The sequence below is a fragment of the Stomoxys calcitrans genome, chromosome 1 (assembly GCF_963082655.1).
Source record: "Stomoxys calcitrans chromosome 1, idStoCalc2.1, whole genome shotgun sequence".
Classification (NCBI taxonomy): Eukaryota; Metazoa; Arthropoda; class Insecta; order Diptera; family Muscidae; genus Stomoxys; species Stomoxys calcitrans.
The window spans coordinates 137,098,743-137,121,847 of NC_081552.1; the positions used below are offsets into that span (position 1 = coordinate 137,098,743).

At 39.3% G+C, this 23,105-nt stretch overlaps 1 protein-coding gene across 1 annotated transcript in view; it reads right to left on the reverse strand.

The window, feature by feature from the left end:
- Positions 1-18,590, reverse strand: part of LOC106088930 (neuronal calcium sensor 2) — a 128,025-nt gene extending 109,435 nt beyond the window's left edge. The window contains exons 1-2 of the mRNA XM_013254646.2: positions 18,327-18,590; positions 18,134-18,277 (exon numbers count right to left, since the gene is read on the reverse strand). Coding sequence (XP_013110100.1) covers positions 18,134-18,277; positions 18,327-18,437 — 255 coding nt within the window. The 5' untranslated portion in view covers positions 18,438-18,590. The remainder of the gene's footprint in view (positions 1-18,133; positions 18,278-18,326) is intronic.
- Positions 18,591-23,105: the final 4,515 nt, after the last annotated feature.

The following is a 23,105-nucleotide window of genomic DNA, read 5'->3' on the forward strand; positions in this document are numbered from 1 at the left end:
CCAACAAAGCAAGCGAATGCCGCCTCAATTGCAGCAGCAGACAATTCAGAACATGGCTCCAAATGGATGGCTTTTGTTTTCAAACAAACAAAAACACTGACGAATGTCTTCATAGTGGGGGATTTGCGCAAGAATAAGCTTTCAAGCTCAAAGATCTGGCAAAATCAAGACCAGTGATATGAAAAGGTGGTGTTAATAAGCATCTTTCAGGTGGCAATGGGGCCATCATTTGAGGGCATGGCTTTTGTTTGAAAATAATGCAATTTACTTTGCATTTGTGTGTGATGCCTTTTATGCACAAATCTTGCCATTTGGTTGCACCCCGAATGAGGCAAGAATGTGTGCAAATAAGACCAAATTAAATGGCAAAGTTTCGAATTATGAGGGAGAATTATAGGGTACATCCGGTTGTTTGGGAAAGATGAGTCCGACAAACGACAATTGACCCTCATTACACCATCTGAGTCGAGGTATGGGTTTAAAGCTATTTAAGAGCTCTCGGATGGAAGTGGATTCGAATTCATGACTAAATCGTACTTCAATCCATAGAACATACGCTGTGACAGACTTATATGACGTGATTTGGTGAATTTCATTTCCCTTACTGTTCTATGAATACGATGTGTTCGAAAAAAGAATCCAAATACGTATGAAAAAACTATTGGGCTCTTGGGTATAAGGAAACCCGTTGAACTATTTCGTCTTCCTCGGAAGTGCAAGGTAATGTTTCCACCACTTCCCGTCCTGGGGATTCGCCCCCAGGACTGGCCTTATTTTGGCCAGTTTGATTCTGGTGTAGTAAGCCACGAGGGACCATGAGACCATAAAGAATTTTCTACCTGGGGCTTGCGTCGACGAGTCCGAAGATGAGCAAGATTATCGTAAATTGGCACATATCTCAATATGGCATTGGGAACTAGGTCCAGAATTTGTGAAGTGCGATTGTCCACGAACGTTTCTTAAGACCATGGCAGAATCTGTCCACAAAGTCACTGACCTTTTGTCAAAACGAAAGGTGGCAATTACATGTTTAACCAGTCTCGAGCTCTAGTCTTGGAAATGAAACATGTTTAATGCGGCTACCTTACTTTTTGCTATCAACAAATTCGTAATAACCACATAACTCTCAGTCTGGCACCGTACATATAATGGAAGCACCACAGAATCGATGAATCTCAATTTGTTCACTGGGAGTAAGTTTCATCCACTTCGGTATTGAAATTGACTCTATTAGGGTAAGTCTGACAACAACTCCTTCCATAGTGAAAGAGATTCTGAGCTGACTTCTTCACCCCAGTTTAATCTCTCCAGCTAAAGTTGCTACATGAGCATTTTAACCTTTATGATCACAAGTGTGCAAATAACTTTGCCACTGATGATAGAATCTTACGCTTTGTTAATCTCCAATGGTTTTCTATAGAAATCGTGAGCTTCGGTAGAATTATAGACTTCACCGAAAGAAATAAGATATTCTTTATCCGATTTCTGTTCAATTTCTCCAATACCAGATATGATATAATTGGTTTTCTCGTAAGGAAGTTGAAGACGATTTCTAATTTTTTCGCTAAGAAACGATTTTTGGGAGCCTGGGTCTATCAGCGCTCCAATTGTGAATAATTCCCCCTTATATTCTATACGAACAAGAGCCGTTCGCAACAGAATTGTCTCATTACCACTTAAAACTTTCGCCTGCACGTGTGAACTTTGTGTTTGGGATGACATGCCCGGACCGTCATCTAATTTTACCTTTTGGCATACTTCATCATTAACAACCTGCGAAGTATTGGAACAATTGGCTTTCATATCAATTTGTTTATTTCTGAGTGAATCATTCTTGGTCTCAAGATGTAATAAAGAATGATGGTCTACATTTGGCCTTTATGTATGAATCACACAAACAATTGTTGCACATTTTATTTTTATAAACAAAATCAATACTTTCCTGGGGATATATGACCTTATATGATGATCTTTTTGCATTAAATGCAAACAAGATTTTCTTTTTCAACGGACGAATACGTTTGTATCTTATTTTCGTACTGATTCGAATTGGTCGCAGGGAAACTCAACCTGTATTTTGTTTCCCCAATACTGGATATCCGCTCAACAACTTCAAAACGATTTCTCAGAAATTCTTCCATTTGGAACCAGCTAGGTAAATCCTTATGGGGTTTTAGAGACTGTTCCCAGAGAGCCACATGTATGAACGATGGTCTAGAAGCCGAAGCAGCCGTACCAAACTCTTTGGCAGAAAAAAAAAACTCTGTCGATCGTCTCTTGGGAATATTATTAGATTGCATTTTGAATGAGCCGTGAAAATTAAATTCCAATTTAAAAGTATTCGCAAGACTTGAGGCTAATTTAAATTAGAGTGAATACGACGGTTTCAAAATAAAGTAGAAAGGGCAGTATATAATAACTCTATCCCGGTTATTTGTAAACCGTAACTAAACCAATGAAACGAAGGAAAGGGCAGTATAGATACCTGTAACCCTGTCAAAGGTTATTTATAAACCATAGGTAACCTCATGAAAGTCCAAAAGTGTCTTTCGAAAGGGACTAGAAGTAAAGTGATGTTAATACTGGTCAACCGATTGTGTCTATAGAGTATCGTGTCTAAGTATGTAGAAAAAGGTTGATTGTAAACCTTTCAAATAAAACGATATTATATCGTCTTCTTTCAAATCAAAATTCGCATGAGAAGGGTGAAAACAAAACTTTCCTCGTTGTCTGCCTTTGTCACGTAAAATTAACCAATGAATATCGACGGTAAACCATATCCTCTACCTCGCAATGATTAATTCGCGCTATAGCCGCATAAACATGACACAAAATTGAACGAAATTTACTCGCGAGTTTAAAACCTTACTCAACAACAACAACATATAGGTGGCGCTAAATTGGAGAATACCTTCTACCAACCATCCAGTATAAAAAAATTTGCCCTTTATATTGACATACGCCCAAGCAAACCATCAGTTATTTATGACACCAGACTGGTAGATATGATTCCGTCATTTGCCGTTCATAGCCACTTCCGTATACGGTATTCATTCAAAGCAACATTAACTTTATCATGCAGTACTTTTAATGTAAGGAAATTTGATTTTAGCAATGGAAAGTCCGAAAAAATTATTTAAATACCTTTGGTTATCGAGCTTTGGTATAATCCTTTATATTCGCTTTATACGACATAATTACTGTTAGCCACAAATTTTATGTATTTCAGACTTAAGTTATTTTGTGAAGCTTCTTTATCTATGCAAAGAGTTTTAAAAAAAATGTATTGAAAAAATAACACTGAGCACTGCAATTTATGATCCACAATGTGGACTCAAACAATAGGAATATAATCACTCAATGGGATAGACACAAGAATGGAATGGGGATAGACACAACGTAAAGTGAAAGGGGAATTTGCGAAAATATGTATATCGGCAAAAAGAGGAATAGAATTATATATTGGTTGTTTTTTTTTTCTTTCAAAATAAGTCCCATTTTGCCATTGCAATAAATTTTTCTATTTCTTCACTTAAGCTTTTCCCTAATTTGTATACCACCACCATAGGATGGGGGTATACTTATTTCGTCATTCTGTTTGTAACTCCTCGATATATTCCTCTGAGACCCCATAAAGTATATACATTCGTGATCGTGATGTCATTTTAAGTCGATCTAGTCTTGTCTGTCCATTCGATGGATTAAAGCGATCTTGGATCTTGACTTCTTGAGTCACTAGAGGGCGCAATTCTTATCCGATTTGGCGGAAATTTTGCAAGAGGTGGTTTGTTATGACTTTCAATAAATGTACCAAATATGGTTTTAATTGGTCCATAACCTGATATAACTGCCATATAAACCGATCTGGGGTCTTGACTTTGACTTTGGTCGCAATTATTATTCGATTTGATACAACGACTTCTCTCATGAACTTCAACATACGTGTCAATTATGGCCTGAATCGGTCTATAGCCTGACACAGCTCCCATATAAAGCGATCTCCCTATTTTACTTCTTAAGCCCCTTAAGGGCGATATTTTTATTCGAATTGGCTAAAATTTTACACAACGACTTATACTATGGTTTCCAACATTCAGTTCATTTATGGTCCGAATAGGACGATAATTTGATGCTATAACTCCAATATCATAGCAATTATTTCCTTTTGTCATATGTTTGCCTAAAAAGCGATACCGGGAAAAGAACTCCACCATGGATGCGATCCATGGTGGAGGGTATATAAGATTCGGCCCGGCCGAACTTAGCGGGCTTTTACTTGTTTAGATTGCTTTTCCTTTATATGAGCAAATTTGGAATTTTCTGCTGCTTTACAATTTTTAGGTAGTTTTAAATGATTTTTATGCTTTTCGTACCACTTTGAATTTCATAATTTCACATATATTTTTTGACTACGAAACGTTAGCTATTTGGTATGCGATCCATGGTGGAGGGTATATAAGATTCGGCCCGGCCGAACTTAGCGGGCTTTTACTTGTTTAGATTGCTTTTCCTTTATATGAGCAAATTTGGAATTTTCTGCTGCTTTACAATTTTTAGGTAGTTTTAAATGATTTTTATGCTTTTCGTACCACTTTGAATTTCATAATTTCACATATATTTTTTGACTACGAAACGTTAGCTATTTGGTACAACATAAAATGCAATGCTTCGTGTAGTTTTCTTCTGCAAATTTTTTCCAATTAACAACACTTATTTTTTACTAATATTTCTGATGTTTTCTAAAGTTGCTTTAAAAGCGAAAGAAAAACAATGTGGTCTTACCGTACCCGAATTTATTAACTAACCTCCTCTTCGTTATGTGTAAGAGTATCTACCTCCCATTTTCTGAACGTTGTGGGAATGCGAGTGCCGCTGCGATCCTCCTTTTCTCGTCGAATGAACCATGAAGACAACTGTTGCCTGGAGGGTAGAGTGGTGAACCAAAAGGTAAAAGAGGAGGCTAGGATTGTAGACTGTATGAGCGATCCCTCAACAATAGATGTTATTGATTTCATACTTTCGGAGAAGGAAGAAAAAGGCGCCAATATTCAATTGTTATTTGTGTGAGGTTATGACCGAAACTCACTTAAGCATCTCATAGACAAACTTATTTTCTTAATTGAATCGGGCCCACTCCGCTGCGCCTTCTTTTACTTTACATGGAGCAAAATTTTCCTTTGAATATTTATTTTCGACAATTAAAGAGCTTTTAGTGAAATACCATGCTACGAAAATAGTATAGCGCTTGACTAACAGTTTAACAATATAAGTGCCTTTATCTGAATCCCATATGATCTCTATTGGTCTACGAATTTAAGTTTGGATGTAAATAAAATGTACTCCATTCTTAAAATACTACATTTCAGCCCGATATTCTCATGATGTCTGATTTAGGTGTGTTTTCGGGGGTGAGATCTCCCAGACACATGGCCCTGAATAAATATCAGCATCGTGCTCTTCTCTTAAATTCCATTTATTTAAACCCCATATTGCCATTGGTTTAAAGCCAGTGTACGATGAGGAGTCCCCAAACACATGGCTCCAAAATAGGTTATCAAATTCGTTTCTAATCTCAAATACCTTTCACTTGACCCACATATTGGCATGGTCGAAAAATTTTTACCCTTTGGGGGGTGTTTTGGGAAAGGGGTGATGCCCTAAATAAATGGTTCTACATTTGGATATAAAATTCGTATTCTTCTCCCAAATACCTTTATTTCAGTCCCATATTGTGATGGTCAGTCAAAAATTGCTGTTTGTGGGGTATTTTGGGAAAGGGGTATATCCCTATAAAGTTGGTCCCGAAAGTGGGTATCAATTCTTGCTCTACCCCCCAATACCTTTCATTTAAGCTCCACATTGACATGGCCAGTAAATATGCCTTATTTAGGGGTGTTTTGGGGATTGGGGTGGTCCCCCAAACACTAAGCCCGGGAAATATATCAGCAACGTGCTCTATTCTCATATATCATTTATTTGATATTGTCATTGGCCTCAAAATTGGATATCAAATTTGTTTTCTAATCTCATTTAAATACCTTATTGCAAATATCAGCAAATATGTCCGGTTTGGGTATTGACCCTAAAAACTATAAATGTTTAGTTACACTCTCTTTAAGACCCAAATTGTCTATGTGAGCAAATACGTCCTATTTGGGGTTTGTTATAGTGGTGGGACGTCCCCTAGACAGTTGATCCCGAATGTTGATATCAGATACGTGGTCAACTCGCAAATACCTTCAATTTGAGCCCCATAGTTCCATGACCGGCTTGGGAGGTGTTTTGGGGGATGAGCGGCCACTCAGTGAGTTGGCCTTGAAAATATATATCGGATACGTGTTCTACTCTAAAAAAAAACCCTTGTATTTGAGCCTCATATTGCAATAGTCAGCAAATACTTTCTATTTGGGTTGTTTTGTGGGGGTAGGGTGGCCCCATAGACACTTTTCCCCAATATTGATATCAGATTCCTGCTTTACTCTCAAAAACCTTTCATTTGAGCCCCATATTGTTATGGTCGTAAATTTGTTACCTTTGGGGGATGTTTTTGGGAGAGGCGTGTTCTACTCGCAAATACCTTTCATTTGAGTCCCATATTTCCATGGTCGCTAAATATGTCCGTTTAGGGGTGTTTTGGGGGTTGGGGTGGTCCCCTAACACTTGGTCCGACAATTGAATATCAGATACGTTTTCTTATCTCATATACCTTTCATTTGAGTCCCATATTGTCGTGATTGATCTAATTATATATGTGGTAGGTTTTAGGGTGGGGCGGCCCCCTTCAGATATCAAAAAATTTAGTACCCTATTTTCACCACGGGATCTGTGAAAATTTCAAGAAAATCGGCTCAGCGATTTTGAACGCAAAATGCTAAGATTGGCATTTATTATGATTCATTTAAATACGTATATATATATATTGGGTTGCCCAAAAACTAATTGCGGATTTTTTATATAGTCGGCGTTGACAAATTTTTTCACAGCTTGTGACTCTGTAATTGCATTCTTTCTTCTGTCAGTTATCAGCTGTTACTTTTAGCTTGCTTTAGAAAAAAAGTGTAAAAAAAGTATATTTGATAAAAGTTCATTCTAAGTTTGATTAAAAATGCATTTACTTTCTTTTAAAACATCCGCAATTACTTTTTGGGCAACCCAATATATAAATATGTATAAATTTTATTGTTTATAATACTTTTTACAGACGGTATCGCCTATTTTCGACAATTTTTCTTTGTTTTAGAAGCCTGGGATCATTAAGAAAAAATATATATATATATTAGCCAATATATTTCGCAATTTCTTTTTTTTTTATTTATATGAAAAATATCAATTTTTTATTTTTATTGAAACAACGTTTTTAAAAGAAATAGCAAATTTCAAATTAATGGGTTATTAAGTTAATAACCACTTTAATTGAATTTTTGACCTTATCATAAATTCAAATTGCAAAATTGTTAATCAATAATACAAATCCCTTTATAGGTCCAATTTTTTTAAATGAATGTGAAAATTTCTTAATTGAACATAGTTTATCATTTTTGTCTATATAGCTAAAATACGATATTCTTAACACGGGATATGTCCCACAGTGGGATGGGGAAAAAATAAGTGGAAATAATGGTTATAGCTGAGGTGTTATCCAGTTTATATGCACATTTTTAGGGCCCTAGAAATCCCAGGGGCCCAATGGGGGCCTTCAAAGTTGGTCACCTGGGGCCTACAAAATTTTGTTAGGGCTCTCAAAAGCGCATTTATGGTCCGATTTTCCGAGTTTTTGTTTTGCTGCAAAGTGCTTAAAAAGCCTATAAAAAACCGGCCTAAATGTGCGAGACATATTTTATAGTGTCCAAGAAAGACTTAATGTAGATGCGTTTTAAGTGTAATTTTTATAAATTGTGTTAACTCTAATAGAAAGTCTGTGTACAATATTGGAATTTTTTAACAAAAAAGCTGAGAAAAAACTTCGAGGCGGGCCCGCCGCTGCGCCTTCTTTAAATCTCAAATATCTTTTTAGGGTGGGGTCACTTCGCCCTGAATGCGAATATCGAATTCGTGCCAATGTAGCCTATGACGCTGAACGCACTCGAATGCTTGACGAGAACATCGGACAAAGCGGTGTTTACCCCTCTTAATGTTGGCGACATTTGCGAGGTACAATGCCATGCATGGTCATTTAAAAAATTTTCCCCAAAGAGGTGTCGCACTGCCGGACGCCGTTCGGACTCGGCTATAAAAAAGGTCCCTTATCATTTAATTTAAACTTGAATCGGAAAGCACTCATTGATGTGTGAGAATTTTCTTCTTCTCGATTTCTTGTGGAATTGTTCTTCCTTAGTGTAATGTTCTCATTAGGGGAAGGATGGAATCTCAGACGTTTCGACTCAAATATGGGTATCAAATTCGTGCTGTACTTCCAAATCCCTTTAATTTGAGCCACATATTGCCATGGCCGGTAAATATGAACCGTTTGGAGGGTGTTTTGGGACTGGGGCGGCACTTTGCACTGAAATAGATATCAAATTCATTCTTTATTCCCAACGGAAATGAAGTTCAGTTTAGGGGGTGCTTTACGACGTATCCCAAAACACTTGGCTCCAAAATTGGATATCAAATTCGTTTTCTACTCGCAAATACCTTTCATTTGAGTCCCATATTGTCAAAATGGGTCAAATAACCCATTTGCCGTATCTTTAGGAAGATAGCGCCACCTAGACTTGAACGCAAATTTTAATGCCATATTCGTAATATACTCCCTAATATCTTTCATTTGAGACCCATATAGCCATGGTCGGCTAATATGCCCATTTGGGGGTGGGCTACCTCCCATTACTTGGACCTAATGTTTTATGCCATATTTGTAATCTACTGCTTAATACTTTTCATTAGAGTCCCATATTGAGTCCTCTGTTTAGAGGAGTTTTGGGGTTGGGGGTTGGACCCGCTGGGTACTTGGACCCAAATTTTAATACCGTATTCGTTTTCTGGTCTTCAATTCCTTTCATTTGATACCTATATTGTCTCGTTTTGTCCACTTTTGACTTTGGGTTGTGTTTTTGGTGGCGGAAGGCCGTCCACTTCCGATACCGAAAAATTATATATTATATGTTTCCTTCCAGAAAAACCTACACAATATGCGAAAATTTCGAGAAAATCGGTTCTGCCGTTTTTCAGTCTATACGGAACAAATTAACCGAGTCCCATATATCCGTGATTGGCTAATGTGCCCATTTTGGGCGTTTTTGTGGCGGTGGGGTTACCCCCTAAACTTCGACATGAATTTGTATGCCAGATTCGTTATCTTCTCCCGCATACTTTTCATTTGATACCCATATTGTCCTTATCGGTCCACTTTCGATTTTGGGTGGTGTTTTGGAGTAACGGTGGAGGGTCCGTCCCCTTCCGTTATTAATAAATTATAAAACCTATTCCTACTTCCTGACCTCCCGAATACCTTTCATTTGAGTCCCAGATTTTCATGATCGTCAAATAAACCTATTTTAAGGGGTTTTTGGGGCTGGGGCGGACCCCCAGGTACTTGGACCCAACTTTAATTATGTACTCCACTCTTAAATACCTTTCATTTGAATCCCATATTGTCCCAATCGGCCCACTTTTATTTTTGGGTTGTACTTTTGGGGTAAGGGGAGGGACCACCCCCTTCCCGATATCAAAATTTTTCTAAAAAATCCCAATTTTGCAAACATCTTTCCCCAGTGTGGGTATATTGGGTGTTTTTATCAAAAAATGTGGGCAAAAATTTACCAATTTTTTTAAAAAATATTCATCGTCAAATTTGTGAAAAATTAGAAAGATATCTTTAGTAGTTTTGGTTTTATGATATTTTCAATTTGAATTCCATTTTTCACAAAAGCGTATTTTTTGGCCTCATTTCGGGTTTTACCCAAATAATAATGAAGATATCTCTGTACGTTCCAAAATGGCAGACTTATTTCCATTTATTTTTTTTCCATCCCACTGAGTGTCCTAGGAAAGGAATAAATTCTTGTTATATGTTCGATGAAAACTTTATATAATTCATTTAATGGAATACATTATTTAACAATGTATTTGTATTGAAATTTGTAACTAATGTATTTCAATACAATATTATTTTTACATAGTTTTGAAAAAATCAAATTATTGGTCCCCCGATATACATTAAATAATTTGTTCTTCTAAGTGTAAAATTGATACATTTATCATTAAATATAATGTTAAGGATTTTAAACACCATTATGACTTTGGATAAATTTACTTTTTAGGAGGCAAGAAATTATTCGGGAGTTCTGTGTTAATGGCAATTGTACACAAATATGGTCCGATTTAGAATGTATATGGCATATATATGAGTGCTCTAATACGACCAGCTTCCAAAATTTTAACAAAATCTGTTTATAGACACGCCTTTTATTGGATAATGAAAGTAGTCAAAAACAGTCTGATTTAAATAATGGAGAATGGACTCCAAGGACCCAACAGCTGCAGTGGTGGTATCAGGTCGCAACATGTTGTCTACTACTGAAACCTCGACGGGTGGAGCGACTGTTCCAGGCTCCAATAGACGACTGTTCAGCAGGAGCTTTAGACAAAGACACTTGGTTCGAGTCAAGGACAAGGACGAACTTATCCTATCTTTGCATGCCTATAATTTGCCTTCCCCAGCAAACCAACACACTCTTTAAGAGAATGATTCTAAGACTCTCACTGTTAGGGGGAGAGACTCCCTAAATTGGGCTTGGTGATTCGCTGCTCAGACTACCGCAAAGACTACACGTCTAGATTCGATTTAGTAAGAAGGAAGATATTCCGTCTCGACCAATGACACGTGGATTTCCTCAGATTCTGAATCGATACTGGAAGACTATGAGAATTTAATCCCAATCTTTAAACCACCGACATGCGGTATTCGTACTCAACTCTGGTCGTCTCAAACACCTTAACAAGTGTGAAGGAGTTGTATCCTACGGACTCAACAAGTTGAACCTGAAGGTTTATAGAAGCGGTGGGATTGGGTAATCAGGAGACGACTCAGCAGTTGTTGGTGTACATTTGCCTGAGGAACTATAGACCACAACGCTAAGATCTGGCTGATGCCAGGAAACTGAAAATCCACCTGCAACAATCGAGACAGGAGGGGACGGCATCGAAACGGACCCGACAAGCCCTGTGTGGAAGGGCCATCCAGTTGGACTGGGCTTAAGGTGTGCCCCAGTATGGAATAACGGAACTCAAAAAGTACATCGACAGCAGCAGCTAGTGAAAAATCTAAGGAGGAATAGTCCACACCGCAAATGTCCAGTGGCTTCCCTATGCATGACTCACGATTCAGAGGTGCCGCCTTTAAACCTTAAGTTGCTGGTTGAAGCCGCTTCTGTAGGGAAGAATAGCCTCATTGTAGGAAGTGATGCTAATGCACATCACATATAAGTTACAATCTGGCGATTTGTAATAAAGGGGATAAACCGACCTTTATTACCAGGAACAAGCAGGAGATTCTAGATATTACCTTTGTATCCGAAGATATAAGCGCACGAATATGCGACTGAAAAGTGGTGGAAGACCACAGCTTTTCGAGTCATAGTTATATTAGTTTCAACCTTGGAGAAAATACTGCAGAAGTGGTCCCTCGGCTAAACAGAAGAAAGACGGATTGGGATAAACTTGGGCACAAATTCTGCACGTCTATCCCATCCAGACCAGGAATGGAAGTGACAACTGCAGAGGATATAGGATATACATAATGGTTAAGCGAATCACGTAGTAGATATACGTAGTGCCAAGCAAAGGGATCCCAGAGCTGGTTGGTCTAAAGGACTGCAGAAAACTCGTCAACAGGGCGAAAGCCACAAGAGCACCACAAGATTGGGACATCTGTAAGACTGAGCTTAGAAAATATAAGGGCGAGCTAAGAATTGCTCAGAACAAATGCTGGGTGGAATTCTACAGCTCCGTGAAGGATACATCTGAGGCCTCTAGGTTAAGGAAGATTCTGTCCTCGAGGCCTATTACGGTGGGGTATATTCAGAAGTCCGAGAATTTATGGGCAATGTCCAGTGAGTAAACACTAGAACTACTCATTGATATACATTTCTTCCACAGACAACGCCAGGAGACTTTTTCACTGATATGCATTCGACGGAGGCTATTTGGGAAATTGTGTCTGAGTCAGGACCTTGCGACTCCTTTAAGTCGCCAGGCTGCGACGATGTATCACCGGTTGAATTACAAGATGTGTCTGATAGACTGATTCCTTGGCTTAGGGAAATATACTATGCTTGCATCACCATGTCATATATACCTGTGGAATGGGGGGACACGAAGGTCATTTTCATTCCAAAAGCAGGAAAACCCTACCACACGAAGAAGAAAGATTTTCGTCTTATTATTTTGTCATCCTTTATGCTGAAGACTTTTGAGAGGTTGATAGAAACATATCTTAGGACAAAGATCCATGGAGATCGCCTGTCGGGACAGCAGCATGCATATAGCAAGGGCAAGTCCATTGAAACAGCACTTCACCTAAGAAATATACAATGGCAGCAATGTAAAACCGACGTCAATCATAAAGGAGTTGGAGTTTCTAGGCATCAACTCTACCGTAAGGAAATTTATTAATAACTTACTTACTAAAAGATGCATTATAGCAGGTTTGGGATTGGTAGCTCTATAAAGATGGGTCAGCAGAGGAACACCTCAAGGAGATGTACTGTCTCCTCTATTTTGGAATAAAGCCATTAACAATATATTATTGTCTCTGGAAGAAAAAGGCGTAAAAGTGGTTGCGTATGCTGATGACTTGGCAATTGCGGTTAGGGGAAAATTTTCCAGCACTCAAAGAGATAAACTTCAGGAAGCTCTACGTGCAACAGCGAAGTGTGCTACCGAAAGTGGTCTATGTATAAATCCATGCAAGCAGAAGTAGTTCTTTTCAGCAGGGGATACAAGTTGCCTTTAGTGGCACCTGTCTCCTTGGGAGGAGAGAATGTTCCATTAACAGAACACGCAAAATACCTTGGTATTTTGCTAGACAGGAAATTGAACTTCAAATTCAACATTTTGGAAAGGGCAAGAAAGGCAACTCTTGCCCTATGCACCAGCTAGAGAGCCATTGGCAAAAGTTGGGGATTTAGATCCCGTGTGGACGTCGCTTAAAAAGTCAACCAACTGGTCTATACTCAACCGGATCCAAAGCATAGCTTGATTGTGCATCACAGCCGCACTGAGGATGACACCATCTGATGCACTCCATTGAATGCTACATCTTATGCCTCTGGACATTGTGGCTAGACAATTGCTGCGACCACTGCCAGTGAGGCTAAGGGAGCTTTCTCTTTGGCCATGTGGCGGCTACGGACAATGTGTTATCCGTTATACAATGTCCGATGTTCCAGGCAGTGTTGTAAACCGCACACACATTACCTGAGCCGATTTTTGATAAATAGTGCTGTAACACTATTCCTGATAGAACCAATTGGGACTTCGATATCCCTTGTAGTAGAAGTTATATAGACTTCTATACGGAAGGTTCCAAACTAGTCGACCCGGTGGGCTTTGGGGTGTATTCTTAAGATCTGGAACTGGCCATATCGAAAATGTTACCCGACCACTGTAGTGTGTAGCAAGCGGAGATCCTTTCAATTAAGGAAGTGGTGGAATGGCTAAGAAATAATGTCATAATGACGATTGGCATAAATATCAGGCAGCCATTAAATCCCTGGAGAACGTATTTCTGAACGCAAAAACCGCCCTCAACTGTCGCAGATCTCTCAACGAGATGGCTGAACAGTTCAAAATTCACCTGTTCTGGGTGCCGGGCCACAGAGATATCCCAGGGAATTGTAAAGCGGAAAAACTTGCGAGACTAGGAACTACCTTACACATTCCAGGGAAACTGAAATCTGTGGGTATGCTTCTAGCGACATGTAAGCTAAGTTTTCAGGACCAGACCCGAAGGACAGCAAATGATAGACGATCACAAAGAGTGGGCATTTCAAACCAATGTGGCCCAATCTAGACTTGACGAGGTCTACCGATTTGCTATCACAGGCTAGAACAGACGGATCGGAAAGCATGCTGACAGACTGAAGGTTGCCTGTAACGAATTTTGTAGAAGCTGTGAGGACGTCGAGGAAGAAGACACTATATGGCATCTGCTGTATGTGTTTCCCACACTGGCAGCCAGAAGGAGTTCCACTCTAGGTTCTTATTTCTTTGAGAACTTATCTGATTTAGCGGATGTGAACATTCGCAAGTTGTTGGGCTTTTTAAAGCGATATGGATGGTGCAACGGTAGAAACTAGAAGGCATCTTCCTCATTCTGTTCCTTTGGCATCACAATGGAGTCAGATGGCGGCCTGCTACTTAAACCCAACCTAACATAGATCGTGTATAAAAAAGTTTTATATGAAAAATTAAATTTTTAATAATAACTTTGCAAAGAAAAGTAGTTCATTCTATGCAACGAAAGGCAAACTGAGTCATATATGATCATGTAAGATGGCAACAACATATGTTGTTATATATATTACGGAAACAAAAAAATGGAAAAGAATTGTCACTTTCAAAAACATTACATTCCAACTTCATTTAATATGGTATTACATTGGGTAATCAATGTGTAAATTTTGGTCAAATCAAATTAATTACTATATTCTTTAAGATATCTCATAAAATGTCAACCCTATAACGATTTATATTATGTACTAGCTGAACCGGGCCCGCTCTGCTGCGCCTTCTTTAACTCTCTAATATCTGTTTAGGGTGGGGACACTTCGGCCTGAATGCGGATATCGAATTCGTGCCATTGCAGCCTATGACGCTGAACGCGTTCGAATCCTGGCGAGAACATCGGACAAAGTCAAGTATCATCAAGTCATAATGGGTCTAATGGCGTTTTTGAGTGGTGGGAAATGAACTTCCAATATGTCTGTTTGGGGAGTTTTGGAATTGGGGCGGCCCGATGGGCGTTTAGACTTATATATTAATACCATATTCGCATTATACTCTCTAATACTTTTCATTTGATACCTATATTGTCCCGATCGGTCCACTTTTGATTTTGGGTTGTGTTTTGGCATAAGGGGGAGGGTCCGTCCCCAGTTCCGATACCGAAAAATTATATAGCCTATGCTTCCCTGGCAAACCTACACAATATGCGAAAATTTCGAGAAAATCGGTTCTGCCGTTTTTCAGTCTATACGGAACAAATTAACCGAGTCCCATATATCCGTGATTGGCTAATGTGCCCATTTTGGGCGATTTTGTGGGGGTGGGGCTACCCCCTAAACTTCGACATGAATTTGTATGTCAGATTAGTTATCTACTCCCGCATACTTTTCATTTGATACCCATATTGTCCTTATCGGTCCACGTTTGATTTTGGGTGGTGTTTTTGGAGTAAAGGTGAAGGGTCTGCCCCCATCCGTTATCAATAAATTATAAAGCCTATTCCTACTTCCTGGCAGTATTAGTAATCTACTCCTGAATACCTTTCATATGAGTCCCATATTGTCATGATCATCAAATAAACTTATTTTAAGGGGTTTTTGGGGCTGGCGCGCCCCAGGTACTTGGACCCAATTTTTATTATGATTCGTACTCTACTCTTAAATACCTTTCATTTGAATCCCGTATTGTCACGATCGGGTCTTTTTTTTGGGTTGTAGTTTTGGGGTTAGGGGGAGGGTCCGCCCCCCTCCCGTTATCAAAAAATTATATAGCCTATGTTTCCTTCCAGACCAAACAACACAATCTGTGAAAATTACAAGGTAATCGGTTCAGCCGTTTAGAGTCTATACGGAACAAACAAACAAACCGACTAACAAACATACAAACAAACACAAATTGAATTTTATATATAAGGTTTCAAATCACCATTTTTCTACTGGGATGTTGACATAATTTTTCATATAGTCGGCGTTGACAAATTTTTTCACAGCTTGTGACTCTGTAATTGCATTCTTTCTTCTGTCAGTTATCAGCTGTTACTTCTAGCTTGCTTTAGCAAAAAGTGTAAAAAAAAGTATTTTTGATTAAAGTTCATTCTAAGTTTTATTAAAAATGCATTTACATTCTTTTAAAAAATCCGCAATTACTTTTTGGGCAACCCAATAGCTTGAGAGTAAATTAAAATAAGCGAAAAAGACAAAAATTTATCAAAATACTGCAGCTGATTCGCCAAAGATATTCGCAAAGACATGCACATTTTGAAGGATTTGAAAAGTGGGATCTTTCGGCATAAATAGTGTGTTTGCAAGCAGTACAAAATTTTGCTTTGAACATATAACCAAATATCACTGCCGATGGCTTGGTTCCTGCACCCAGTAGCTATCACAATTTCCAATAAAAGTTTTGAGGTATCTTTACCAATTTCATAGTAACATAAAAATCCTCAAAATACAATTTTGTGCCTTGCAAGACATTTTCTGTTGAATTTAGCAATGTGCTGTGTTCTTGCCATATTTAACAGCTAATAAAAATGCGCGTGTACCAAATTGTGTGTCAGAATGGCAAACGGTGGTTTGGCAAAAAAAAGGTTTCCCTTTGCAAAATGATACGATTCAAAACCAAATAAGACCAAATATTGATAACGTACTGTAATTATTTTGTAACGTTTCATCTAAAGCAGATAAAATGCAATTGACACAAATGTAAGAATGGCGTATGCAATTAGGTAAAACATTTGACTCGTTGCTGCTACAGCTGTAATGTAATGTAAATAATATGAAAATCGCACGCTGCCCGATAGCAGCTAAGCTTCTCGTGACAGCTATGAGCACCACACAGATCGGACCTTAAAATTTCTAATCTGTATGCTGCTCGCAGATATTTCGGCACGGTTGCAAACATCTTTGCAACCTAGTCCACAGTAATTAGAGCTACTTCGTCACCTTCTCGGAAGCACTGGTGCAACCAATGGCTCTTCTCGGAATGAATAATAATTAATGGTTGAACAAATTGGCGCTTCTCTTTGAAACAGTTACTGTTATGGCGCCAAAAGTTAATGAGGTCATTGTCTCCCGAACTGATGGAGTCACCTATACTTCTTATAGCGCTTTATTCGCTCAATCGCTCTCCACTTTTTAGCTTCCATTAATGTTATTTCGACGTAAAACTTTTTCTTTTGTTGCCGTTTCGTAAGAACAATGGTGCGGTTAACCACCAACTTCACGGTCTAGGTAGGCGAACAGTTTAACAGATATTTAAGATTTTTGTTTTTAGAATCGAAATGGTTTAAAGTTGGCAAAAAAACAAGTAAAAGCGTGTTCGGCCGGGCCGAATCTTATTTACCCTCCACCATGGATCGTATTTATCAAGGTGTTTGATTTACTTTTTCAAATATATATAAGTCATATCAAGTTATTGACCGATATGGACCGTAATTGTCATGCCGTACAGGTCATAGAAAAATATAACCTTCAAAATTGCAAGCAAATTGAGTGATCGGACCAATTTGGCTCATTTACAATCCCAACCGACCTACACCAATAAGATGTATTTGTGCAAAATTGCAAGTGCCTTAATCTTACGAATGCTAGCGTGCTTTCGACAGATAGACGTACGGACGGGCATGACTAGGTCGACTTAAAGTGTCATGACGATCAAGAATATGTATACTTTATGGGGTCTTAGATGAATATTTCAAGGCGTTACAAACAGAATGACGAAGTTAGTATATTCCCATCCTATGGTGGAGGGTATACAAAGAATGCACCGGCACATTGACTATTATGGCATTTTCATACGGCACTTTTGACATCCTCAATGTTCGAAGGGGCCTTTCCACTTTTTGTTTTCGGCAAGTATCCATCTTTGATCGACCCATGCGCTGGAACAGAACCAGATTAATATTTTTAATGAAACGTACGTACAAAACAGTGAAACCTAGTAACATTTTCGGACTTACTATTCATTTACACGTGAAATTTCCCTCACGAGTGAAAAACACTCAATGTTTGTTTAAATCAGAAGAACGGGGCAAAAATCAGTAATCAAAAATGAAAAGGATGTACCTATAGGTTAGGTTGAAATGAGGGTGCGGATAACTATAAATATTTGTATAGGCATGAACTTCCGTTTTACTTTGATAAAGTTTAAATTTGTAGATCAAAATAAAAATATAAAATGGACTTACCTTAAAATCAATGTATCCGTTTTTATCCATGTCGAATGTGCGGAAAACGTGATCACAAAATTCTTCAGCGTTTCCAGAAGGAAAAAACATTTTGTACATATCAACAAATTTAGCAGGAGTCAGCCTTCCGTTTGGACAATCTTGCTAAAAAGTTAAAATTTTATTACAAAGTTACATACACATACAAAAATACCTTAAATCCTTTGTACCACTCTTTTATTGTGGATTCGTCATATCGAGTGTGCGACTTCAAAAATTCCATATCTTCTTTAGTCAAACGGTCTTTGCTACTCAAGCAGCCCATTTTTCAAAACAAGTGTGTTAGATGCAAATTTTATTATTTATATATACTGATTATTCTTCAAACCCTTTTATTTAACATCGAAATAAACATTTATGAAATTTACATTAAATTGTACTAAAGAAAGTTTGCAATAAGCTACCGATAGTAAAGTCAAAATAGAGTAATATATTATATATTTAAAGCATGCGCATTGTCAACTGCCATCTTGTGTATAAAAAGTACAGCAGTTGTGTGTTAGGACGGCGTTGCCTATTATGTTTTGAAGCTTTAAAATGTTACCAATTTGTCTTATTTGAAGATGTCATAATGTATGAGTGGAGTGATCAATACCAGTTTTAAAAAACCGGTCAAACGGTTTTTCTTCTTAATGTAATGTCTACACTGACTTGTTTTGCTTCACTGGTTTCATACACATAATTACCAGGTAGTGTACCGTAAACAGCTGAGTACTTTTTCTCACGAAGTGCTCTACCTGTCAACCAGTTTTGGTTGTGTGTGTGTGTATTATAGTTAAGAGCCATAATACACATCAACAACGAAAAATGCCGCGAACTGGTAACATACACAAAATCAAAGTTGAACTAATCACTGATTTTGACAGACATTGCACTCAATATTTTGTTGTTGGGCAACTGCCACTACCTGGAAATGAATATATCTCGACTGGTGTTGGGAATTATCTCAGCCGTTCACAGTTGAGATGTTTCGCAAATTTAATTTTTTCCACTTCAGTTTAAATTTTATGGTGGTTTTTTTCTAAGATTTATTTTCCCTTGCTATGTCAGTAAAACTTTTGTTTATTTAAAATTTTTTTGGGTAGAAATTTGACTTTTATTATTTGGCATTATTCAGAGCTGTGTTTATTTATTTTGGTTCACATGCTTTTAATGGCAGCTTTGATCTGATCATCGATATAAACGATTTCAAAAAGCTGCCAATAGAAATGTCAGCTTTTTAAGTTTAGAAAAAAGCACACAATTTTTAGGTAATTAGGCAATCAAGTGTAATATCTCGGATACTGGATTGTAAATTTTACTATTGATGGATATGCTTAATAAATGTATTATTATCAAAATATAACAATGATTTCTTTGAGTTTCTCTTAGTTTTGTCACAGTTTAAGGAGAACTAATTCTTTCACTGTTTTATAACTTTTGGCTGGAACTATGTTTGCTCTTGACCGTTATTGATTTTTTTAAACATTAAAATTGTATTATAAGTATTGAGGGGATGTCCTACTGAATGAAATTAGCAAGTTTTTTGCTTAAAAATCTATCTAGAAAAAATAATCGGTGAAGAATATCGCGAAAAACGACGCGTTATCAAGCCTTTGACATTTAAATTTACCACAAAAATAAAATCAGTAAGGAAAGGCAAAAGTCGACCGGTGCCGACTGTATAAGTACAAGGTGGGAGCATTTATTACTATCTAAGCATCTAAGTATATTGAAATGTGTTTAACACACGGCTCAAGGAATAAAATAAGATTACCAGAGCGGCAAAACGTACCTCATGCAAGCTTTTCTGCGGTCGATAGCATTAATGACGCCGCCAAGATGAAAAAGGTTCTCTCAAAACACCATGACCACAATGAAACGTTAGTAGACGACATGGCAGTAAGAACAGAGACAACAGCGGACATGTGAAGGCAATTGATGAAAACACATTTTCCACAAAATACGACGGCACTCACGGAGACACCAGAATCTTGGAATAATGATGTTAATCGAAGGTTTATAATTACGGAATTTATGGTGAAGGAAACCTTTAGGAGCTTCAAACCATTTAAGTCACCCGGACCTGATGGAATATTTCCGGCGTCACTACAGAAGGAGTCAAACTCTCTGGCGCACCACCTGAGCAAGGGTGAATTTATAGCCAAGCCCAGCAAGGTATGTTATGCGACACCAAAGGTCTATAGACCTATAAGCCTAACGTCCTTTCTACTCAACACCATGGAACGTATTGTGGATACCATGATAAGGAGTAGGACATCCAGTGAACTGCTCAAATACAAAGAGCATGTCTATGTCAAGGGATGGTCGGTGGAGACTGGCCTGCACGAGGTTGTGCATAAAGTAGAGAATCCTTCGATGCCAAGGCTCACAGATGTTGGACACTATGTACAGAGAGCGTAGTTTCGAAATGGAGCCTGTCCCCGAGGATAATCCACTGGCTCTACAGGAGCGTGATGAGACCAATACTTATTTACGTCTCAGTAGTTTGTTGGACTGCTATGGAGAAAAAGTGCAACGTATGGATAATACAACAGGTTCAGAGAACATTTTGCCTTGGTACAGGCGGAGCAATGGGGACCACGCCCACTAGGGCACTGAAGGCTATTCTTAATATCCGATCCATAGACATAGAGATTAAGTGTGAGGCAGCCAATGCAGCTATGAGACTTAACGCGATGGGAGAATTGATTGAGGATGGGAGCAGCTCATACCATCGCGGTATAATCGGATCCTGAACCGTAATTCTGTAACTTATAACGAACATCGTTTATTTAAATATGCCGACAAAAAAATCATTTGCACTATTATGTTATTCTCTAATTCCTCGTTAACAGATATATTCCTCGTTATATATTTTTTCTCTCTGGCAACTCATATTAGAAAACACATGCTACCACGCGTATTAATTGATTGTACACACACATATCCGAAATATCGGAAGCCATCGGAAAAGGCTAGGATGACTCCTTCGCGGCTTTCGATGGTGCCAAGTGGCAGAAGGGCGTCAAGGTCATCGCATGCGGTAATAAGAAAGCTCTGAATTTTCTTTCGACCTGCATCGGTGGCCTTGACTCCCTTTGGCCTGGTAGGAAGATAGAGCTGGCCCCGATTGATCAGATCCGCTGGACGACGCTGCGAGTTTGGATTCTCCCTCCAGTATTCGAGGACGAAGCCATACTCAGGCTTCTTAGAGTGCAGAATAAGCATCTGCTAGCGGAGAGCTGGAAAATTGTAAGGGGACGAGCGAGGGATAAATGTAATGGCAATAACCTCTGAATCAGGGTTGGTTCAGAATCCTTGTCCTCCTGCAGTCCTCGCTGGGAGAGGTCAAGTTCGGCTTAAACTATGTGAGAATGGTCCTGCCCGCTGATGAAGACGACGCCACCCAGGGTAAGGGGGCATGGGCTGCCTGAAGCTAGTGCAAATTAACCTGCACCACTCGGAGGCAGCCACGGATGAACTGCTGAGAGCTTTGGGGAGAGATGGCACTGATATGACCCTCGTTCAAGAACCGCGGTTACGAAGTAACAAGGTTCGCGGACTCATATCACGAAATCTGAATCTCATCTACCCCTCCCAAAGAAGGTAAGATTAGTAGCTGTATCGTAGTTCGAGGGATTTGAACCTTACTCTGATTTCTCGTTTCAGCAATGAAGACCTTGGAGAGACCCCGCAAACCATTACTGGTTCTGGCCTCCATGTACCTACCATACGATGTGGACACCCCCCTACAGATACAGTCCGGACCCTGGAAAGTTGGTGAGAGGAGAAGGGGCATGACATTGTGCTAGGGGGCGACGCCAATGCTTACCACAGTCTCTGGGACGGATACCAATGAAAGAGGTGAGTCACTTTTTGATTACATTTTATCCACGGGCCTAGTTGTATGCAATGGGGAAACCCGAGAAGGACCGACTGGGAGAAGCTCAGAGAACAGAGACCGCAGTTGATCATGTCACTGGATGCCTGAACGAGGCCTTTTTGAAGGCACGTCCCGAAATAGTGCCGCCACGCAAAACCACCCAGTCATGGAGGTCACCGGAGCTGAAGGTGCTCAGGAGGGAGAGTAGAAGACTTTAACAAGGCTAAGAAGGAGAACACGACAGAGGGCTGGGAGACGAGAAAGGCGAAGAGGAGTTCCTGAGCGAAATTTTGTGGGGAATTGGAAAGCACTGTAAGGCTTCTAGGTTGCGCAAGGTGCTCTCGAAAGATCCCATCACGCCTAGTTCCCAGAGGAGGAAGGACGGGACTTACACTGAGAGTGGGCAGGAGAAGGTGGAACTCCTGATGGAGGCATATTTCCCAGGCGGCCAGGAAGAGGTCGGCGATCAGGACATCGCAATACCTACACATGTGTCCTTAACGGATGATCTCATCAGGGACATCATGGATGAGGAGAAGATAGCGTGGACGGTCCACACTTTCCGGCCATTTAAATCAGCCGGTCCTGACGGAATTATCCCGTCACTACTGCAGGAGTCCCTTGGAGTCACCCTGCCATGGCTTGAGCGGATTTTCAGGGCGAACCTACCATGGTCCTACATACCGAGGGCATGGAGGGAAGTCAAGGTGGTCTTTAACCCCAAGGCGCAACGATTTAACTACAGTATGACGAAGTATGACGTTAGTCTGTCATCGTTTTTGCTTAAAATACTGGAAAAACTGATTGACCCGAAGGTGAGGGGGGATTGACGGCTGAGAACTTCAGTGAGGCACAACACGCATACCTCAAAGGCAGGTCGGCCTTTTAACTAAACGTTTTTCCTTAAAACGCTTTACTGAATTCCACTACTGAGACGACACTTGAGGTCGAGTGCGAAGCACTGCTGCCAGCGGCACAGTTTTGGACTGAAGGAAACCCTAGTATTGCCATCTGAAAGATTATGTTATGTGGTATCATAACGGTATACATAGGAGTACAAGCTCACTT